This window comes from Mauremys reevesii, linkage group 2 (assembly GCF_016161935.1).
Source record: "Mauremys reevesii isolate NIE-2019 linkage group 2, ASM1616193v1, whole genome shotgun sequence".
In the NCBI taxonomy this organism is placed as follows: domain Eukaryota; kingdom Metazoa; phylum Chordata; order Testudines; family Geoemydidae; genus Mauremys; species Mauremys reevesii.
The window spans coordinates 82,898,364-82,922,492 of NC_052624.1; the positions used below are offsets into that span (position 1 = coordinate 82,898,364).

The window sequence follows — 24,129 nt, forward strand, 5'->3', positions numbered from 1 at the left end:
AATAACAGTTCTTTTACTCAAAGGGTATCTCCCCCTCCCTTCCTTCCCAGCTACACAAGAGAGCCCTGGGTCATAGCCCCTTCCTCCCTCCCCTGAGAACTGCTGATTAAGGAAATTTGTAGCAACAAATTATTGCAACTAAATGCATTTTTCAAGGTAAAAATGCCTGTATAACATGTGTAATGTTGTGAACAATAGAGAGGGGTGGATATACTAATTGTATGGGTGTTTCTATTACTTAATAAGCGTTTTTCAGGTGTTGTGCCAGATGTAGGCATTTACATACTAACTTAAATAAAAGGAGTGTGCTGTAACTAATCGAGTACTTACTTGACATTTGGGTTGAGGCAAACAAGTATTGCAATAAAGGATCCCATCTAATCAATCCGCCTCTGGGTCAACCTGCTCCTTCTTCTAACAGATTCTATGTTTTCTTCCAGGTCATTAATACTAAAGTCAACTAGTATGGGGCCAAGAACTGCAGGACCCCACTAGAAATACATCTACTTAATGATGATTCCCCCTTTACAATTACATGTTGAGACCAATCAGTTAGCCAGTTTTTAATCCATTTAATATATACCATGTTAATTATATATTGTTCTAGTTCTTTAATCAAAATGTTTTATGGTACCATGCGAAATGCCTTACAGAAGCCTAAGTATATTACATCAACCCTATCACCTTTATCAGCCAAACTTGCAATCTTACCAAAAAAAGATTTCAAGTTAGTTTGAAAGGTTTTCTATAAACTCATGTTGATTGGAATTAATTATTTTACCCTCCTTTAATCAAGGCTTGTGTCAGCTGCTCCATTATCTTGTTTGGGGTTGATATGAGGCTAACAGAACTATAATTACTATAGTTGCGTTTACGATTTTAAAATATTGGCACAACATTAGCTTTCTTTTAGTCTCCTAGAACTTCCCCAATGTTCCATGAGTTTTGAAAATCAACATTAATACTAAACGAGCTGTTTGGCCACCTCTTTTAAAACTCTTGGTAAATTGTCTGGAGCTGCTGATTTAAAAATGCTCAATTTTAGTAGCTGCTCTTTAACATCTTCCCAAGTGGAATGGAATGGAAAGTGTTTCACCATCATCTGATAAGACCACATCATCTGTTTCCCTGCCCCAATACAGAACAGAAATATTCATTGAACACTTTGGTCTGTTCTGCATTATTATTGACAATTCTACCATTTTCATTTAGTCATGGACCAATACCATAGTTAGGATTCCTTTTGTTCCTAATATACTTTAAAAATCCCTTTGTTTTGTTCCTTAACTCTGCTAGCCACTGATTTTCCCTTCTGTCCTTTTGCTTTCCCTATTGATTGTCTGTAATTGCTAGCTTCTGATTTATATTCATTACTGTGAATTTCCTCTTTTGTTACATATGTTTTTATAGCTACCTTCACTTCCCCCCTAAGTATTTGAAAATGTACCTTTGAAAATCTACTTCATCTGCAGACAAAAAAAGATCAAGTAAATTATCTAATCCATCTCTCTGCAAATGTAGGATTTTCTCTGTAATACTTGAGCCCAGTGAAATTTTTTTTTACACAAATTCGCCAAAGAGATTCAGCCAGAAGGTTTTTTTTGCAGGCTAGATTCACAAAGGCATTTAGGTGCTATTCGTAAAACAGCAAGAGGAGGAGGAGGTGACCTGTTACCAGAGGTGAAAGTAAGCCTGTATGGTCCGGTACGGCGTACCGGCACGAGCCAGTACGCTGTGCCGGATCATACCGGCTTCCGTGGAGGGGATTTAAAAGGCTCGGAGCTCCCCTGGCTGCATGGAGCCCAGAGACCTTTAAATCCCCCCCGCAGCTCCGGCAACCGGGCTGGGGCTGAGATTTAAAGGGCTCGGAGCTCAGCCCAGAGACCTTTAAATCCCCCCCGCAGCTCCGGCAGCCGGGCTGGGGCTGAGATTTAAAGGGCTTGGAGCTCCCATGGCTGCGGGGAGCCCAGAGCCCTTTAAGTCCCCCCCGCAGCTCCGGCAGCCAGGCTGGGGCTGGGATTTAAAGGGCTCAGAGCTCCCCACCGCTGCGGGGAGCCCAGAGCCCTTTAAATCCCCCCACAGCTTGGCGCCCGGGCTGGGGCCGGGATTTAAAGGGCCCGGAGTTCCACGGCAGCCGGAGCCCCAGACCCTTTAATTTGCTCCTGAGCCCCAGGGGCTCCCAGTCACCTCTGCAGCTGGGAGCCCCGGGTTGATTTAAAGGCCCTGGGGCTCCCAGCCACAGCTGGTGCCCCAGGGCCTTTAAATTTTGAGAGGCCTCGCCTCTTCCGGTTGAGGCCACGCCCCCTCAGGACTCTGGCAGTACCGGTAAATCCTGTAAGTTACTTTCACTCCTGCCTGTTACCCAATAGCCCACTGGTTAGGGCACTCATCTGCAATATGGGAGCCCCTATACAGGGAGATTAAGTATCTGAACCCCAGTCTACCACCTTCCAGGTGAATGCTCTAGCCACAAAGCTATAGAGGAGAACACGCTTTTCCCCTGCCTTCTACCAATGACGTTTCCAAATTTCCTTTGTTTGAATTTTAAAAAGCAGTTAAAAGTGCCTAAAATCAGAACAAAATGTTTCATTTGACCCCAAATGAAATTTTTGGTGCTTTGTTTTGCCAAGAAATTTTTTTGTTTCAGATTGCTCCAGAACAGTTTTTTTCCTCGATTACTTGCACAGCTCTATGTAATGTATGTATGCACATTTCCCTGTCTGATTTGTAACGGTCTTTGGGAAATTATTCTATAGTGAAACAGATCTCATTGACAGGCAGCTTTTGACAAACTTGCCAACAGTTCCAATTTGTCTGGGATGGTCCAGGTTTTTAAAATCTATTCAGGAGAATCAGTCTTCTGACCAACTTCCCAGGAGCTGCTGCAGCAGGAGGCAGGATATTTTCCATTGAGCTGTTCCTCTCCTGGATATTCTTGTCATCCACATATACATATTCAATCCTTTTCTGATACGTCTCATCTTGCCTGAGTTAAATCAAACCTTGATAGACTACAGGGCTGTCTTCTAACCATTCAATATTCCAAAGAATACAATTCACAACAGCAAAGCTGCATCACATACCTTCTGCACTATGGTAGTGGCAAGCTCTTCAATCAGTTCCTCCTTATGTTCCCGTAAATAACAAGCCTCGTTCTGTTTGTCCTGCACAAAGATACAATTTATAAATGCTACAGAGTCACATTTGCGTGGCATTTTTACAAGATCAGTATAAAAAGAAAAATGAGTAACATCCTACTTTGCATTGTATGCAGAAAGAACTGAATGTAAGTAACTCTAATTTATTGGAATATCCTGTATTTCTGAAGTGGAACATGCATGCTATCTTGATAATAACTTTCAGAGAAACAGCACACAATTCTTTTAGCTAATGCAGTATGCTAATTCATCACTGCATTACGTTTTCTTTGATTTTCACTCACCTTTCCACTATTATTTGAATAAAGAAAAAAATGATCTATATAAGCCAGCTGAATGTTATTAAAATTGTTTTTACCAGGCTTTCACCATATGTCTCTGCCTTGGAAATGGCTTCTTCTACTGCTTCTTCTGCCACACGTAAGGCCACAGCTAGGGTGTCCATCATACTATGTCCTAGTCAAAAAGCAAACAAAATACCCACATTTATGCTCAGCTGCAAAATCCAGACCAAGATTCTTCAGCTTCAGTAATTCTTAGATCTAAGATTTTGGTATAGTCCACTGCAGAGATGCAGAGCCAGACCCCAATCCCAAGCTGATCAACATGCACAGGAACATAAGAATGGACATTCTGGGTCAGACCAATGGTCCATCTAGCCCAGAATCCTGTCTTCCAACAGTGGCTGGTGCCAGATGGTTCCGAGGGAATGAACAGAACAGGACAATTATCAAGAGCCATCCCCCGTTGTCCACTACCAGCTTCTAGCAGTCAGAAGTTCAGGGACACTCAGAGCGTGAAGTTGCATGTCTGACCATGTTGGCTAATGGCCATTAACGGACCTATCCTCCACCAACTTCTCTAATTCTTTTTGGAACCTAGTTGTACTTTTAGCCTTCCCAAATTCCCTGGCAATGAGTTCCAGAGGCTGACTGTATGTTCTGTGTAGAAGTACTTCCTTATGTTTGTTTTAAACCTGCTGCCTATTAATTTCATTGTGTGACCCCTTTGTTTTAATTGTGTTATGAGAAGAGGTAAATAACACTTTCTTATTCACTTTCTCCATACTATACTTGATTTCACAGACCTCTATCATATCCTTTCTTAGTCTTCTCTTTTCTAAACTGAACAGTACCAGTCTGTTAAATCTCTCCTCATAGAGAAGCTGTTCCATACCTCTTATCATTTGTGTTGCCTTCCTCTGTACTTTGTCCAATTCTAATATACATTTTTTTAGATAAGGTAACCCAAACAACATGCAGTATTCAAGATGTGGTCTTACCATGGATTTATATAGTGGCATTATGACATTTGATATATTATTAACTATTCATTTCTAATGGTTCCTAACATTCTTAGCTTTTTTGCTTGCTGTTGCACATTGAATGCTTTCAGAGAGCTATCCACAGTGATTCCAAGATCTCTTTCTTGAGTGGTAAGAGCTAATTTAAACCTCATCATTTTATATGTATAGTTGGTATTATATTTTCTAATGTGCATTACTTTGCATTTATCAACATAGAATTTCATCTGCCATGTTGTTGCCCAGTTTTGTGAGATCACTTTGTAACTCTGCAGTCTGCTTTGGACTTAACTATCTTGATTAATTTTATATTGTCTGGAAACTTTGCCAACTCACTGTTTACTCCTTTTTCCAGATTATTTATGAATATGTTGACCTGCTCTGGTCCTAGTACAGATCTTTGGGGGTCCTGTTATTTACCTCTCTCCACTGTGAAAACTGACCATTTATTCCTACTCTTTGTTTTCTACATTTTAACCAGTTATTGATCCATGAGAGAACCTTCCCTCTTATCGCATGAATGTTCACTTTGCTTAAGAGCCTCTAGTGAAGGACATTGTCAAAAGCTTTCTGAAAGTCCAGGTACGCAATATCAACTAGATCATCCTTATTCACATGTTTGTTAACCACCTCAAAGAATTCTAATAGATTGGTGGGGCATGATTTCCCTTTACAAAAGGTGTGTTGACTCTATTGTATTCATCCATGCATCTGATAATTCTCTTCTTTATTATAGTTCCAACCAATTTCCCTGGTACTGAAGTTAGGCTTACTGGCCTGTAGTCGCCAGGATCGCCTCTGGAGCCTTTTTTTTCTTAAATCAGCATTACATTAGATATCCTACAGTCATCTGGTATAGTGGCTGATTTAAGGGATAGGTTAAATACAACAGTCAGTAATTTTGAAATTTCATATTTGAATTCCTTCAGAACTCTTGAGTGAATGCCATCTGGTCCTGGTGACTTCTTAATACTGAATTTATCAATGTGTTTCAAAACCTCCTCTATTAACACCTCAATATGGGCCAGTTCCTCAGATTTGTCACCTACAAAGAATGGCTCAGGTGTGGCAATCTCCTTCACATCCTCTGCAGTGAAGACCAATGCAAAGAATTCATTTAGCTTCTCTGCAATGGTCTTGCCTTCTCTGAGTGCTCCTTTAGAATCTCAATCGTCCAATGGCCCCACTGACTGGAAGACTACCTGCTTCTGATGCACTTTAAAAAAATTTAGCTGTTAGTTTTTCTGTCTTTTGCTAGTTGCTCTTCAAATTCTTTTTTGGCATGCCTAATTATATGTTTACACTTGACTTGCTTGAGTATATGTTCTATTCTATTTTCCTCAGTAGGATTTGACTTTCAGTTTTTGAATGCTTGCACGCATTTCACTTGTGACTGTTCCTTTTAATTTCTGTTTAACTAGCTTCCTCACTTTTATGTAATTCCCATTTCTGAAGTTAAATGCTACTGCGGTGGGTTTCATTGATATTTTTCCTCCAAAAGGATGTTAAATTTAATCACATTATGGTCGCTTTTACCAAGCGGTTCAGCTATATTCACCTCCTGGACCAGATCCTGTGCTCCACTTACGCCTAATCAAGAACTGCCTTTCCCCTTGTGAGTTCCAGGACTAGCAAGTCAAGAAGCAGTCATTAATGGTGTCTAGACATTTTATCTCTGTATCATATCCTGAGGTGACATGTTCCCAGTCAATATGGGGACAGCTGAAATCCCCCATTATTATTGAGTTTTCTGTTTTTGTAAGCTGTCTAATCTCCCTGAGTATTTCACAGTCACCATCACCATCCTGGTCAGGTGGTCAGTAGTACATTCCTACTGCTATGCTCTTATTTTTCAAGTGTGGAATTTCAATCCATGGAGATTCCATGTTACAGTTTGAGTCATTTAAGACTTTTATTATATTTGACTCTATGCTTTTTTTCAAATACAGTGCCCTTCCCCCAGCACAACCTACACAGTCATTGCTATATATTTTGTATGTGTCCCATTGCTTTTCATAGTTCCAGCAAGTTTCTGTGATGCCTATTCTATAAATATCCTCATTTAATATCAGGCACTCAAGTTCACCCATCTTAGTATTTAGATTTCTTGCATTTGTATACAAGCACTGATAAAATTTTTAAGTATTTAGTTGTCTGACTTCATGTGATGTAATTGAATAGGAATCTTTTTTGTTTGACTGTTTCTCTTAATTTTCTGCCTGTACTTTATCACCTTCTAGCCTCTCCTCTTTAGTAGGCTATGGAGTATCCCCAAGGGACGTCTCCATCTGAACTGTGTGCTCCTCCGCACCTGTTGACTTTGCCCCCAGCCTCAGTTTAAAAACTCATTTATAACCTTTTTAATTTTACATGCCAGCAATCTGGTTCCATTTTGGTGTAGCTGGAACCCATCCTTCCTGTATAGGCTCCTCCTTTCCCAAAAGGTTCCCCAGTTCCTAATAAAACTAAATCCCTCCTCCAAACGTCATCCTCTCATCCACACAATGATACCCTACTGGTCCTGTGCATGGAATTGGAAACATTTCAGAGAAGGCTACCATGGAAGTCCTGGACTTAAATCTCTTCCCAAGCATCCTAAATTTGACCTCCATGACCTCTCTCTCCTACCTTTTCCTATGTCATTGCACATGCACCTTGATTCTCAGAACCATGGTGATGAGCACTGGCACAAACATCTCAATAGACAGAAAAAATGTTGGGTGGTCTGTACCCATTTCTATATTCTGCCTCTCTGGCATGTCTATGTGCTGTGCAGTTCAGATTATGGGGGTGTGACAGCAGTGCTCACCAAAGTGCTGCACTGTAAATCCCCCATGTGGACTATATAGGCATGAACTAAAATGTTCCTAGTTTGCATTAACTTAGTTCTCTTCAAACAGGGCTACAACAATGCAAAGTAGGAACCTTTTGTTTGTGCCTGCAGCATCCAATCCACACTGGGGACCGATAGTGCAGCACTTTGGTGTGCCCTTCTATTCACACCCCTGTAATCCGAACTGCCAGACATTTCCCTAAAAATACAGTATTGACAGAGGCCACTAACTTTCTAAACTTAAATAATACATAACTTACAATTTTAAATAGAAAAACACAATATTTCTACAAAGTCCATTTAGGGAGACTAACAATATGCTTACTTTAGTTGGGTAGTTATGATGAGAGGAATATTTGTAACAGAATTTAACAAAACTGAGACCTATATGAAAAACAAGTGTGTATAAGCATTAGGGGAAGATCATGTGAGAGAGAAAGAGAACAAACTCTGAACATGATGTGTACAGTATTAAGAAAACCATATTGAAGTGAATGCATAATAGCCATGATGCAAAATAGATAAAGTCTAGCACGTGCCCTGTGAACCACAGACACTCTGGTAACTTGCTAAAGGTTTTTGCTAAAAGATTAGTGATCCTGTAAACTTTTCATCACCAGGGACCAATGCAACTTGGAGACCCTCCAGCACCGTAGGCTATTTATCAAATAACTCAGTAACAGCTCAGTTTTAGTGCAAATGAATTTTAAGTAGAGTTACCTTCTGTCTGTCTGTAGAATGTAGAGTCACTGCCACAAATACTTCCTTCATTTTCTATGCTTCCTTCAAAAAAGCTTCCTTCTGCTCAAAAAGACAGCACAACACATACTGTATATGAATATTCAATATATTATTACATTAACGTACTCTTTCAAAAAGTAGTGGTGTTTCTAACTACACCACATGTATACAGGAGTAGTCTGAAAATTCCTGTTTGAATTTCAGCTGTTATAGAAAATGTTATTTCTTTTATATGAAAGATTTCTCAAACTGTGTGTGTGTGTGTGTGTGTGTGTGTGTGTGTGTGTGTGTGTGTGTGTGTGTGTGTGTGTGTGTGTGTGTGTGTGTGTGTGAGAGAGAGAGAGAGAGAGAGAGAGGATGAAGTTACTTAAATGCAGAACTTGTAAAATGAAAGCTAGTGCAGTGAACTTGCTTTTAACATGACATTTGGGACTTGAAACAGATCCTGGATTTTAAAGGCCACTACTGTATAAATAAAACAAACCCAGACATTTAAACTTATATTTATCTTCAAATGAAACAAGAGGGTTATCTTACAGTCATACTGAAAATAGAAAAAGAAAGTTAACAATGACATTTAGACGCTGAGGCCTTCTACATAAAGGTCTCCTATATCCTGCACATCCTTCCTTACGTATCCTGCATGTTATTACTCATGGGAGCAGTCTCATTTAAAGGCATAATTCAGTGAGACTACTTTTGAGCATAAGGAATACCTCGGTGCGTAAGGTTTTGCAGGCTCAGTCTCCTGACTTTTTTAATTTTCTGCATGTATTTAAATTATTTCTTTTGTTCCATTTGTATCACTCCCACTAAATGTAGCATCCCCGCCTTTATTTTTTCATTTCCATTTTTGAAGTTTTTAAATTTGATAGGAAGAAAAACGCAACCTATCAAAATAGAATCTTTTAGGACAGCATTCTCCTGTTCTACCTACAGGCTTGCCATGTACTTCTAAATAGTATTAAAAGGGCCACTCAGAGTTGCCTTCATCTAGGTGCACACAGCCTTGCTATTATTTTTGTTTTCCAAGTGCTTAGCTTATCTTCAAGAAAGAAAGAAAGAAAGACTTTATAGAAAACATAAACCCTGTAGAAAACACAAACTCTGTACAGATTTCAATTGAATTATGCTAGGGATGAATTTGGCCCAGCGGAGGCAAATCATCTCAGAAAGATTAGACTGGTTCTGCTTCTGAATCATTTGCTATTCAATTACTGTAAATGTGCCAGCATGACAGCAAGAAAGCACTGTCCCCAAACTCACTGAATACCTTCAATTACTAGTTTTATAGGGGGATGCATCATCTCTCCATAGTTAGGAAAGAATTATTGAGAAGGCTGATATTGATTTTAAATTGATCACATTTCTTCCCCATTTACTTGAGAAACTTCAAATGTAAGCCGCAGCTGCAATTCACATGGGGCCAAATTCTATGGCAAACAGGCAAAACTCCAGTTGTGGTATGGACTGCAGGATTTGGCCTTTGTTAGTCAAATTTTGCATTAAGTGCAATGGAAAACCTCAACTCCAAAATTCTGTGCTCATTCATTATCTACACAGGACTCTCAGAGCCCTAAGCACATCCATGGAGAGCAGAAACAGAGCTGAAATTTGCTTTGTAGATCTGAGAGCAGAATTTTGCCTTATAAATTATCTAAACTTTGATTAGTTAAATAGCTCAAACCTTGCCAACTCCCTAGATATTTAACTGCTTATATTCCCCCACAGTAATTCTTCTGAAAAATTGTAATCCCCCCCCAAATACTCTCAGAACTCTGATTGGGTCCATCATGTGCGTTACTGTGGATAAGCCTATAAGAAATTAAAATTGTACTGTACCTATTATTTCAGAACAAGCACCACTCTCCAGTCTATGTTTTCTGTATAAATTCTTCAGGACTTTGGCACTACCGAAACGCTTGAAGCGACTTTTCACATTATTGTAATACCATTCCAGGGACTGGGTCCTTAGGAGTCTAAAGAGAATAAATGAACAACATTTCAGAATGCTTAAAATGAGTCTACATCAAATAAAAACAAAAACTCTCCCTGGTCTTTCCTAAAAATTATATCTACTAGGCTCTTTTAAATCAAAAGCCTTAGAGCATAATATTTTTGAACACTGTTTCTTGGTTTTAGCTTGAACAAGTCTGGTTTTATGGCAACATAAATACTGGAAATGTAGCTAAAAGTCATTCTGATTACAGTAGTAAGTTGCTTGGTTACCATATCAAAATAGCCGATTACATATTTTAACAAATGTACTGAATACATTTTGAAAGGCCATCTACAGTATTATAGAATAACATATGAGGCTATGGTTTTAGAAGTGTTTAATATTTACATGGATTTATAAATAACTCACTATGGAAAGAATAGTTAGTTAAGACTTTACAGGGCCCAGAGAGCTCTCTTTTTCTCTTTGATTAAGATTTTTTTAAGATTTATTTTTCATAAACGTGTATCACTGCACAAACATTGACAGAAAAGAGCTCACTGGACAAGCTCTGTACAAAGAACCCTAACTCTTTGCAAGCAAATAAGAATGCGTGGAAAACTTTATTGGGAAACATTCAAATAAATAGTGAAAGTGCCATCATACGGGAATGTGAAAGAGCAAGAACTGTGAGGACAACAAGCCAAAAGCCATTGTAAACATCTACATCTTTTCCCAAAAATCAACTTGGAAACCAGATTTAGCATCTGTGCTCTGAATGTCTTGCATCCGACGAAGTGGGTATTCACCCACGAAAGCTCATGCTGCAGAACGTCTGTTAGTCTATAAGGTGCCACAGGATTCTTTGCTGCTTGTGCTCTGAATGGAAACCCTCCCCCACACCACCACCTTTGAGTAGATTGTTCCAAAGCCCACTGAATGGAAAGACTCGCAGAGACTTCAGTGGGCTTTGGATCAGGTCCCAAAAGACCAAGAAGATGATGCAAGCCATGTCAGCCCCTTTTATGATCATATTTTATTACAGAACTGTAAGCAAGGGTGCAGGGCTAGCAGCAGAAAGTCTGCTCAGAGAGTGATTGTGGGTAGCCCACAGCTGACCAGCACAGTCTCAAAAATGGTATCATGTGGAAAGAACTCCACGAATTCCCAGCTGTAACTTAAAGCTGACCTCCACCAGCAGTAGCCCCAGGAAAGAAAAGCAGTGTTTGCACCAGTGGGTCTGAATCAACTCCCATGTGTTTTTTTTTGTTTTTTTCCCCCCACAAATTGATCTGATTTATTTGGTTGTGTACTGTCACATTAGTTTAGTTTAGTTTATGCCACACCTACTTACATCAAGTCAGATTACATGTGGCAAAGTGACTGGTATATTCTGATGTGACAGTATAGCATGGCTACAAATGTGACAGTTACCCCCCTCCCCCCGTAATAAGGTTTCTCAGTTACTAAAATGGGAGGGCCAAATCCCATACAAAGTAGGGGACAAGGAGTTTACATTCTAAAACTTTGTATGTAATTAAGGCAATCTGTTGCTTCCTAAATCCAAGATTTCGAAACTTGAAAGCCAAAAGTTAGCCTTCTAAGACTAACTTAGGTGCCTAAATAAGTGGCCTGATTATCAGAAGTGCTGGGCACCCAGCAACCCCAACTGACTTAAGCCATGATTTTCAAAAATGGAATCAAGTGGAGACATTTTTTAACTGGCTACTAGATTCAGATGGGGTAATTCACGCCTGACACAACTCTAGTTAGCTTGTATAGTATTAATCACTTGGAATTTCTGTGGGATTCCTCTCAGGCACCAAAATAAACACACACTCAGGGTACGTCCATACTACCCGGCGGATCGGCGGGTAGCAATCGACTTCTCGGAGTTCGATATATCGCGTCTCATCTAGACGTGATATATCGAACTCCGAACGCGCTCCCGTCAACTCTGGAACTCCACCACCGCGAACGGCGGTGGCGGAGTCGACGGGGGAGCCGCGGACTTTGATCCCGTGCCGTGAGGACGGGTAAGTAGTTCGAACTAAGGTAGTTCGACTTCAGCTACGCTATTCGCGTAGCTGAAGTTGCGTACCTTAGTTTGACACCCCCCCCCAGTGTAGACCAGGCCTAAGAGAAAGTGGTGATCTCAAAAGAATGTAATCGTAAGACCTGTTTTCTTCAGCAAGTCTGGATTTCCTTTGCATATATGAGGCAGACGACAATCTCCAACACACGTCATTTGATAAGAAATTGTGTTTTGCTTTGAGAGTACTAACTGTATGGGTCTGCCAGTTATATCATTGTTGTCAATTACCTCCACAGATTTTATGCTATGACCAAGCCCACCGTACAATACATGACCCAGGAGTTTCACTAAACGTTCCCATCGGTCTCAAGTGTTCAAGGAGATGCCTACAATGCTAAATGGAATAGCACCAAACAGGTCCATTTATATTCTAGTCCACTTACATGTCATCACTGAAAAACATCTGGTAGAGAATACCTATAACCTACTAATGCAGAGTGGAAACTAAATAAAAGTGGTGAAGTTTGTTCGCTGAATTCTTGCACATCAAAGCCCAGCTATAGATTAGTGCTGCAAATATCAAGAAAATGCATGTATAGCACACAAGTGTCCTTTTTCTGCGTGTCTCGGCTTCAAGTAGATTCAAGGCAGCAGCCTTCTCTTACTATGTGTTTGCACAGTGCCTAGCACAATGATGCCCCAAGCCTGACTGGGGTCTCTGAGAGCTATTGTAATACAGATACTCTGTTAGTACGCAAATAATACTAAGACTGGTATATGTCCTGACAGAGTTGGCCAAAAATCTGTTTTCTATATGACGTCCTCACAGGTCACCTTGGTATGCACATGATCTACAACAGATGAGATATATGGGGCCAATGTCAAAGTGGCGGTCATTGTGTCCAAATCTGTTTGACTGCGAAATAGAGGGCTTTTGAGACCCTACGCTGTGGCTGCCAAAAAGCATTTTGTTCAATTGTAGGATGTCTGTGAAGTCCTGATTAGCAGAACTGTGCTTGGCAGTGAGCAACTTGGTAAATCCACGAATTCAGTCAACCTTTACTCAAAAACAGCTTTCAGCATTTCTTCCCACTATGAGAGTTTCTTCCACTTTATGGATCAATAGCATGATTGATAGCACTATTTGCACCCATGGTATTAGAACTGTGTCAGAAAGGGAAAAATGCTACATCTTCTCTTGCTGAGTTTCATTCAGATTTGTCCACTAAGGTTCTGGAGTGTTGGAAGGTTTGGCCTTCAACCTCCGACATGTACACATGATCTTCATGATGGGTAAAATCGAGTTCATGTGCATGGGAGAGGAGCGAGGGCGGGATGTCCATTATTAGTTGTAATTGCTCCTAGCTTAGGACAGCGTTCAAATGCTTGCTTCCCTTAAATGAGCAGTTATTAAATTAATACTCAAGAAACCATGTCTTCAACTTGACAATCTTCCCAACTATCACTCTGTTCCTAAACTTTCCTTTATGTGGTAGAAAAGCTTGCAACAAAATTACTTTTGTACCATCTGGACTGACTTCCTTGACCCTTTTCAATGCACCTTTCGGCTCAACTATAGCATGGAAAACGAATTAGTATCATTAGATAGATGATGATCTAGCCGTGAGCAGATGTCAGCAATCCATGCTGACTTTTTTTTTTTTTCTTTTACATCTGTCAGCAGCCATCGATACCACTGACCACAACAATAGTGACTTGCCTGCAGCTGTTGACTGGACTGGATGAGATTGCATTTTAGTGGCTCCACTTTTTCCTCTCCAAGGCTGTACCCACACTAGGGAATGTTTATGAAAATTCCTAACACCGTTATCACCAGTGTATCTGCGGCAGTGTTAGCAACATTGGGAGCACTAGCAAAAATTGCTCTATGGCTCCGGCATACATTTTAGCACCCTGCTAAGTAACTTAGCGTTGTGCACTAGAGGCATGTGCTCACTAGCCACCATGCCATCAGGCCTCATTACCACTTTTATGAAAGTATCAAGCTCTTGCAAGTTAGCACCATGAATTCTAGTGCTGAGAGTATCACAGAGCTACCACAATTGCACCTGCAGGTTTATGGTAAGCATAATGCTTTAAATTTCTGTACAGGAACTCAGAGATTGTGAGAAGAGCAGATGTGATAGAGCTTGGTGGGGAATGGTTTTCTCATCTCATGAACATTTTTGTGTTTTAAAAAAATGTCTAATGCTGCATCAAGATGAACTTAAGATCTTTCAAAAAAAGTTTGATGAAAAAATTGAGAGAGAGAGAGCGCTCCACCCCAGAACAGCCAGTAAGCTGGAAGTCAGGATACTTGACTAGGATGTGGGAGATTCAGGTTCAAGTTCCTGGTTTGAATCAGGCACGGGTTCAAATCCCTGATCTGCCTGTTTCAGATCAGTGACTAGATCCAGGTGAGTTCCCTGATCACCAAGCTATTCTGGGATGAAGCGCTCTCCTTCTCCCTCCAACCCCTTCCCCCCACCCCAAATTCCATGCTAGACCCGAGAAAGCTTTTCCAATTATAGTTTGGTTAAAACTGATATGTTCCTGCAAAAACTTTTGGTTTAGATGAATCGAAATTTTCTAATGAAAAACGTTGAGTCAAAAATTTCCTGACCAAGCCAGCGAATGACTAAAAATGAGGCTTGCTTGCCTATGCCACCACAGCTGGTTGAGAAGCAAAAACTGGGAACAGTTTTTAAACTTCCTCAGTTGTGGGGGTTGAAAATTTGTAAGAAACCTTATAATCTCCCTTTTGTGATAGTGAGCCATAACAACTCCAAATCTGTGCTTCTATTCTGCATGCATTCTATAACAAATTGCAATGACTCTTCTAAAGCTTTTCAGCCTCTTAACATTCAGATAAGTCACCATGTCCCTGCTGATTTCTACTGTGGAGAAAGGATTTGGAGAAGAGAATAGCCATCCCTATGGATACCAAAATAAAGGACTTATTCACAAAAGAAATATGGACACTTTCTGCTCATTTCAAAATCCTTTAATGTTGGTCTGTATTTTAAAGCCATGACTCTTCTACATACTGCAAAAACAGCTTTTCTATGTGGCTAGAATTATGAAAAGCTACATCATAGCAACCACCAAATCTTACACTGAAGCACTTTCCTCCTCTTATCTATATTGCAATGTGTGCAAATTCTTTCCATGAAATAAAAAGTTCATATTTAAAGACTATTAGTCATACACACATAAAAGCAGCAGCACTGGCCGAAGTTATTTATTTGTATTTCTGTGCTATAAAGTCAGCTATGTCTGTATATGTAAACAGCTCTAAAATCCAAGGCCATTATTTATGTTACATAAAATCATTAGAAAGGTGAATCACATTTCAAAGCCTTTTGTTATTGAAACAACATTGTGGGTTTGGAATCAGTATACTACAATATGTACAAATTATTAGTCAACTTCTATTCCATAAAGAAAAGCTTGACAGAGTATGAGCGATTGATTTTTTTAATAGAATAACAGACTCAGAGCATTGGATAAATCTGGGCATTCTGTGAACAGGTCCTGTGGCTGCCGCCTCACAGCACTGTCAATACTCCCCAACCCTGGCCTGCAATACCCACCTACTCATTCCAGGCTCTCTCCTGAGAAGGAACAACTGCAAGTTGTGCTGTGTGATTGTGATGTGAACAAAAATTCCCTAGGGATGAGATCTCCTAACACATTTTTACTTATGATCATAGGGCAAACATTTGAAAGGCTTCACTCAAACATTTCTACAAGCAGTGAAAAAATCCATTACACAACATGCAGGAGATAAACAAAGCGATTTATCATTTAACATTCATAGTCTTCTAATAACATGACACAAGTTAGGGGCACTCATTTTCATTAAAGGTCAGGGCAGCAAACCCCTTTCTCTAGAACACTAAATGTTAACACAATGGAAACGGAAATGATGTTCATGTTTTTAGAGGCTGTTCATAACAGTTTAAACTGGGAGAAAGCACACAAATTTTAGAACAGTGAAAATATTCAGTGACCATAATAATGAGTAGGAGTAAAATTTCAAATGTGCTTAAGTGATTTAGGCACTTAATTGACTTGTGAGCTCAGGTGCTACTGAAGACTTTAACATGCTCACAAGTTGTCTCAGCCACATGTGAAAGTGAGGGAGGAAATATATAGTCTGAATTTCATCCCTGTTGATGTACACTGATAGTGAGGGCCTCATTTTCAGCTCAGCCTTAACTGGACCTGTATTTTTGCAGGCGCAAAGGTCATTTAGACATTCAACTCCCTAAATATGCCCCCCCAAAACATCAAAGTGACCTAAACTGCAGGTGCAAAATGGTACAGTAGAACTTCAGAGTTATGAACACCAGAGTTCTGAACTGACCAGTCAACCACACACCTCATTTGGAACCAGATGTACACAGTCAGGCCGCAGAGGAAAAAAAAACCCCACTGTACAGCACAGAACTGTGTTAAACATAAACTACCAAAAAAATAAAGGGAAAGTTTAAAAAAAAGATTTGACAAAGTAAGGAAAAGGTTTCTGTGCTTGTTTCATTTAAATTAAGACGATTAAAATCAGCATTTTTCTTCTGCACAGCAAAGTTTCAAAGTCAATGTTCAGTTGTAAACTTTTGAAAGAACAACCATTTTGTTCAGAGTTATGAAAAACCTCCATTCCCCAGGTGTTCGCAACTCTGAGGTTCTATTGTACTTGCAAGTATTTGTGCCTGAAAATCCATTTGTCTGTCCTGGCGAATCCCTAAATACTCAAGTTAAATCTTTTTATGGACATTTTATGTCATCCTTTTAGGGCACCTTAAGTGCAGTAGCCCTTTGTATCTGGATGGATCTGCACAGAAGAATGTCTTGGCTTTTTCAGCTTTACTGATCCTGTTATGGCCCTTTCCTCTCACCTTACAGGGCACCTTCTCAAGTTTTCTGATTCCATGGTGGAAATCACACTGTGCAACCCCACTGACTCCTGTGAGGTTTCACAGGTACAAATGGAGTTCAGAAATTTGGATCTATGAATATTAAGTAACTAACTAGATGGTAATAATTATGTAGTAATATACTTTCGAGTAACATTTGGGAGTTCATGTGGCAGAAAATATACATAACATTTGTTCCCATTAGAGCCCAAATGCTAGATTCAAGAGTTTATTTATATAAAATCACTGTAATCACTGCAGCAGCACCTGCCAATGCCAAGATAATTATGGGTTTTTGTCAATGTTTCCATTATAAGCCCAATTTTTCAGGTGTTTATAACTCAGTTACAAATTTTCTCCTAGTTTCTTAATTCATAAGATTGGAAACAATAAAGGACATCAGGGCAGACCCATTAGACTCTAATGATTAGAGTAAAGTTAGTAATATAAAAGATCTTCATAACATTACCAATAAATACACCTGAAGGGCCTTCAGCACTTTAATTAGCCTTGAAAGCAGTCAGATATTCAGCAGCTTTTTTCCAAACATTGATGACCAGAAAAGAATGAATTAAGTTAAATAGAAACCAAATTAAACTGCTACTGAATACAACTTCCGTGTATTATAAAAAAGGCTTTTGAATTATTGATATATACATATACTGTGTTTTAAAGTAGTCTGACACTGAATTAAGAAGCTGTGAAAGACCCATATACACACCTACAGTGGTCACTACTTAAGAAGTTTTCCACCTTTGCCAACAGCTAGTGTATTTGACATATCACAGTTGCCACCCAGGGCTAGTATAGGAAATAGAGGGAGCTATGTGGCATCAATTGATAAAGAATGCCTTTATAATGGAAACCACTGCATATGAACGGGAATGTGACATTTACGCTTCAAACAAAGGGAAATAAAGAGTTCAGATTGAAACAGGAGATGGAGCATTTCACTACTTACTCTAACTAGAGCTTTGTTTTCAAAAACCTTAAACAGGAAGTCAAGTATCAGCAGGGGCGGCTCTAGACATTTCGCCGCCCCAAGCAGGGCGGCATGCCGCGGGAGGCGCTCTGCCGATCGCCAGTCCCGCGGCTCTGGTGGACCTCCCGCAGGCGTGCCTGCAGAGGGTCCCCTGGTCCCCCGCGGCTCCAGCGGACCCTCTGCAGGCACGCCTGCGGGAGGTCCACCGGAGCCGCCTGCCGCCCTCCCGGTGACCGGCAGAGCGCCCCCCGCGGCATGCCGCCCCAAGTACGCGCTTGGCGTGCTGGGGTCTGGAGCCGCCCCTGAGTATCAGAGGAGTAGCTGTGTTAGTCTGGATCTGTAAAAGCAGCAAAGAGTCCTGTGGCACCTTATAGACTAACAGACATACTGGAGCATGAGCTTTCGTGGGTCAATTTCGTGTATTCACCCATGAAAGCTCATGCTCCAATACATCTGTTAGTCTTTAAGGTGCCACAGGACTCTTTGCTGCTTGAACAGGAAGAAGAGGGTAGCAAGACAAAATAGAACACAGTGTTCTTCATGTAACCCAGACTCGCAGGTGGCCTTCTTGCCTTTGCTGACCACCTAATCTTGTTGACTTAATAATAAAAAAAAATAATATATGAACCAAGAATGTGAATTTGGGATGAAAACACAGGAAGTCAAAATTCTGATCAATAGAAATGGTGACAGATCTCATTCCTAGTTCAAGACAAATGGTTGGACAGATAAATTTTGAAAGGCTGATGTCGAGGGGCAAGTGTACCCCGTCCCTTCTTGGGAGGAGGTGGGGGTAATGATGGCCCCGTAGCTGAGTCTAAACAACCATCCCTTGTTTAACATAGCTTGGCCTAAGGGTAAAAGTCAATATGGGTGTCCTCTCTCAGGGCTGTGTGGCCTAGTGGCCAGAGTCAGCCTAATTGCCAGAGTCAGTATAATGGCCCTCTTCAGCAGGGCTGTTTGGCCTGGAGGCTGATATGGGGAGTGGACCGCAACCTGGGGGGAAGAGAGAGGTGTGGCGGCTGGGCAGGGGGACCCGGTCCCTCCCTGCTCCACCGGGTCCCAGCTCAGGGCCCTGTCAATGGCAAGTATGCCCACCACAGGGTCAGTGGGGAATCCGCCTGAAACACGCTGACCCCACGCAGCACAATAACTAGTCCCCCGGAGCTACTTCCTACCCTGTTTCTGATGCAGTGGCCCCAGTGCGCCTGGGCTCCTCGGTCAGTGCACCTCCCAGAAGCCTGCGGAGTCTCAGCGTCCCTGGCTTCCACTGTCTGGGGCTTCCACAGTTTCCAGGCTGGAGCTCACAGCATGCGTCCTCCCTCCTCAGCAGTCAGCTCTGAATGAGCCTTATACGTAGTCTCCAGCTGGAGCATGCCTGGCCTCCTTGGCCCACAGAGTAGAGTTAACTCTCACGGTACCAGTGCAGAGCAAGTGCGCCCTGTCACAGTTGACTATAACAAGCAAGCTCATTCTCAGTTTCAAAGAGGGGTTTGGTGTCTGCTATACATTTAACAGGCTGATTCTGACCTGTAAGAGTGCACTGTGTCAATGGTTTGCATTGATATTATGAAGTAACATGGTTCATTGATGTAATGGCTCTATTGTGATAATAACTAAGTATCATGCAAATAACCTGAAAACACATGGATTGGTGATATCACGACCAGATATGGTATTTTGCAGTAAATCCAAGGGAGACTTTACAAAGGTCTTGTGTAACAGGTCTGCCTTCATTTTGATCAGGCTCTTGTATTCTGTGTTTGTGTGTCTACTTAGAGATATGGCAATGCATTCTCAGCACATTGCAGCACTGTACAAAATAAGGGTAACAAAAAAACAAGCCAAACAGTACAGTGATGAAAACAACTGCCTTTTTTCTACCTTTTAAAGATTACTCCTTTAAACTGCTTATGGTACTTAAAAATTATTCCATAAACTAACCCAGAGGAAATAATCAAATCACACCAATGCAGTTAATATTAATATCTATATCTATAGCAAAGTAACGGCTAAGATTTTCAAAGACACAAATAGCAGTTAGGCACCAACTCCCATTGACTTTCAATTGCACTTTTGAGATTTCCCCCCTAAGAATCTGCCCTTAAAGGACCTTTCTTTTCCTGTCTGCTGTCTCTCCACTTAGGCTATGGCTATACTCGAGAGTTTACAGCAGCGCAGTGCACCGATGCAGCTGTGCCACTGTAAGCTCTCTTGTTCAGCTGGTCTAAGCCGACAGAAGAGAGCTCTCCCATCAACTTAATTAATCCACACCAACAAGTGGTGGTAGCTACGTTGGGGGACAACATGTCTCCGTGCACTGCCCGCCCCCGCAAGCGCCGCACCCACAGCTCCCATTGGCTGGTTCCTGGCCAATGGGAGCTGCAGGGATGGGGGCAGCGTGTGGAGCTGCTTCCCCCGCCCCCCCGGCAGGGGCCGCAGAGACGTGCCAGCAGCCAGCCGCTTCTGGGAACAGCGTGGGGCCCCAGCATGCAGGCAGCCTGCCTGAGCCCTGCTGCGCCGGGGCCCCCCTTAGCTTGAATACTTTAATTGCTTTATGCTGTGGTTTTAACACTACAGTACTTTCTGTTAGAAGTTATTTTTTATATCCTATATATAAATGTGTGTGTGTATATATATATATACACACACACACACATATTTATATCCTATATATATATATATATATATACACACACACACACACACACACACACACACACACGCGCGCCAAATTCTTCCTTAGATGCACTCTAGAGCTGGCTGGAATTCCCATTCTGCATTAAATTCTGAACATTTAAAAAAAATAAAAATTTCCCATGGAACAGCAATTTCAACATTTTGTTTAGAAAATGTCAAAACAATATTTCAGTTCAATCTTTTTGAAACACTTCTGAGGCTCCTGAGCTGCTTGGAGCCCGGGCAGCTTGGGGAGTCAGGGAGCTGGGGCTTTCAGATGGCAGAGGAGTTCAGGCAGCCTCAAACATTTCAAAAAGGCAAAAATGAAGTGTTTTTACTGTTGATCAGAATTCGTGGTGACAGGAAATTTTTCATTTTGTTTGGAAACAATCTGTTTAAAATTTCAGCCTGGCAGGCTGCTGAGCAGTGAGGGCACCACGGAGCTGTGAATGATTTTCTGATGGAAAATTTCAATTTTGCATAAAGTGACTTTTCCTGACCCGGTGCTCTGTGCCGTGCGGTGGCATGGTTGGCTCCAGCCGGGTGGCATGGCTGCCTGTCCCGGTGCTCTGGGAGGCACGACTGTAGCGCTGCCAGCCACTGGTGCTTCAGGCAGCGCGGTGAGTGTGTGTGTGTGTTGGATAGAGGGCAGGGGAGTTCGGGGGGGGGGGTCGGGGCGGGGGGAACAGAGGGTTTGAATGGGGGCAGGAGCCGGGGGGGCAGTCAGGAAGTGGGGGGTTGGATGGGGCAGCAGGGGGCAGTCAGGGGCAGGGTCTATGGGGTAGGAGTCCCGGGGGGCCATCAGGGAACAGGGGGGATTGGATGGGGCCAGCCCATGCCTGGCTGTTTGGGGAGGCACAGCCTCCCCTAACTGGCCCTCCATAAAATTTCAGAAACCCGATGTGGCCCTCAGGCCAAAAAGTTTGCCCGCCCCTGTCTTAGTCACTTCTGAACTGGGCTGTGTTTGAAACTTTGACCTACAAATGACAGGTACATATCCCATTGCCCATCCTCCAAGACACTCAGTCACTTATGTTCTTTCTCCAAGAATCAATATTTTCCTTATTGTGTTTAACTGAAATGGCAGAAATTAATGTAATAGCTACTGATTTCAAGTTAAATCAATCATGCTTCAGCTTTAAGAATGCAATTTCTTCTCCTTTTCTTTTAACATAGAAATTTGAATCGAACACATAAGCTGTGGGTAGATGAATACTCTGTCAATGCTCATTGCTCTAAATATCTGGTGCTGGATTGAGTTCAGATTCAGATTCAGGTTTTCAACATTAATGTGTGTTAGTATCAAGGCTGGACAAAGGTAATTAGATTTCGAGGGTTATTCTTCTGTGTTTTTTATTTTTGTTTTTTTGCATAGATTTGTTGCCTGTGAAAGGTGCTATGTTGACGTTTCTAGAGAATTAAGTTCTCGGTCTACTCACAAAATAGGTTAAGCATGGAGAGTGGCAATGTAAGCTTTCCCACACTGCCCCACTAACAAGCCTCAACTCTGCATCAGAGAGATCATCTATACTAGGGAGAGAATAATTAAGTTTAAATATCCAGTCAGTCCCCATTCTCCCTCCTGAGGTTACCAGCAAACTATTACCAACTACCTCATTGGATTTTGTGCTAGGAAACCATACTGAGACTCCTAACTCACTTCACACAGGCCGTCAAGCAATCATCAGACAGTATCAACTTTTGTCATGCTGAGGTTTCATGTTTATGCAGCTAAAGTGGGCTAAAACCACTCCTGGTTTATGCTGGTATAAACCAGGGCACGGGGCCCTCAGTGGTGGAAGATATGCCACAGGGCAGATTAAAGCAGCACACAATGGATGTAATGTCTCCTCCAACAGATGCCTTGCAAATGGCCTTCAAAGCCTAAAAAGCAGGTAGGGCTAGTTGGAGAAGGTACATAGTCTGCTGTCGGAACTCCTACAGAACCTCCAGTTGTAACTAAAGCTGCCAGTCCCAGCAGACACACCACCGCCAGGGAGCGAATCATCTGAGAATTAGGCTTCACTTGCATAGGGAGGCGAAATTAGCACCTCCAGCAGGGGTGTATCTGGCCCAGTAATTTTATTGCAGTAGAGAGTGCTCTAATTAGTACAGTGTGTTCAGCCTACAGCTTGCCTTATATAAGATATATCATCAAAATATATTTTCTAGCAACCTTATATGTAACAGTAAGAAGTTTTATTTATTAAGTACTGATTTCTGTTTTAAAATTCCACTTTGCAGGCAATGATAAGGAGAATAAATTGGATAAGTCTAGCACAGGAGGAACAGGAGGCTCTCTTTTTTTTTAGGAATCAATGTGCCATATGTAAACATTTAGTTTGTCTCTTTTTCAGTCAACTCCAGCATTCCCTTTTAAAATGCTGATATGCAGGTTGTACGTATGTGAGGGGAAGGGAGAGAACAGATGGGAGGAGATACACTGAAAATACATGGCTCATTTTCAACCCAGAAATTAGAATCAACAGTTTTGGCAGCGAGGGCAATTAAGCAAGGGAAGTACTAAATTCTCAGTCACCTGGGACCTTTAAATCAAGACTAAAGTTTTCCTAAAAGGCAGGGTCATCTAATTCAACCACGAGTTGTTAGGTTAGATACAGGAATTACTGGGTGAGGTTCTATGGCCTGTGTTATGCAGAAGGTCAGAGCAGATTATCATAATGGCCCCTTCTGGCCTTAACATTGATTAAGCTCTCTTTTGTAAGCATTTAAAAAAAATCACAATCACAAACCATTAACATTTTTAAAGCCTTGTCTTCTAGAATTTCTCTTCAGATTTCCTCCTGTTGCTGGTGCAGCTCCACTGCGGGGAGCTCTAGTGCAGATAGGGTGCTGGAGCTCTTTCCCTCATGTCATCTAACCCCTGCTCAGAATGGGGTTACAAGAGAGAGTTCTTAATCAGCAGCTGCTCTACACTAACCGTCACTCCACTAGAAGCACCAGTGAGCTGCCCTAGTGTTAGTATGCAAAATTGAAGAAAAATGCTCATGTAGATGTAATGCTGGCAAACCAGGTTCCAGCTTATGCCAAGGCTCCCGAGCCTCACCTGAATACTGACAAACACATAGCTGGAATCAGTCGAGTTCATCTGTGTGTTAGTATCAGTAAAATAGGTATTAGAGTTATAAAAACGTGCCTAGTGTTTAAGCTTCACTGAATGCACTTAAACTGTGGCATGCATTAATCTCACTTATAACATGTGTATCCCATACTGTAAGGTAATATTTGAGCATTTGCAGCATAAGCCTCTGTAACTGTGTAAAATCACCAGACAGGAGAGAAGCATTAATTAGTTTGCAATATTGGTCTCCAATAGAATGGATTAGGTCCTGCCTGACAAAGAAGGCCCATCAACCCCAGACAAACTACTGTGGAACATCAGAGGACAAAAGACTTTGTTGATTGCTTTCTCCACACAACACTGAAGAGGAGATGTGCAAGTGAATTCCTCCCATCAGCTAAGTTTGCAACTTGAAGCAGAAGAGGGGAAGGAATAAAAAGCCCTAACAAAGAGGAACT

At 41.5% G+C, this 24,129-nt stretch overlaps 1 protein-coding gene across 17 annotated transcripts in view; it reads right to left on the bottom strand.

Annotated features, from left to right (window-relative positions):
- LOC120398291 (myosin VIIA and Rab interacting protein) overlaps positions 1-24,129 on the bottom strand; it is a 345,847-nt gene that overhangs the window by 74,269 nt on the left and 247,449 nt on the right. For all 17 annotated transcript variants that reach the window (XM_039525619.1, XM_039525610.1, XM_039525604.1 and 14 more), the window contains 4 exons: positions 9,878-10,014; positions 8,015-8,095; positions 3,517-3,614; positions 3,084-3,164 (listed from right to left, as the gene is read on the bottom strand). In XM_039525619.1, the coding sequence (XP_039381553.1) occupies positions 3,084-3,164; positions 3,517-3,614; positions 8,015-8,095; positions 9,878-10,014 (397 nt within the window). The remainder of the gene's footprint in view (positions 1-3,083; positions 3,165-3,516; positions 3,615-8,014; positions 8,096-9,877; positions 10,015-24,129) is intronic.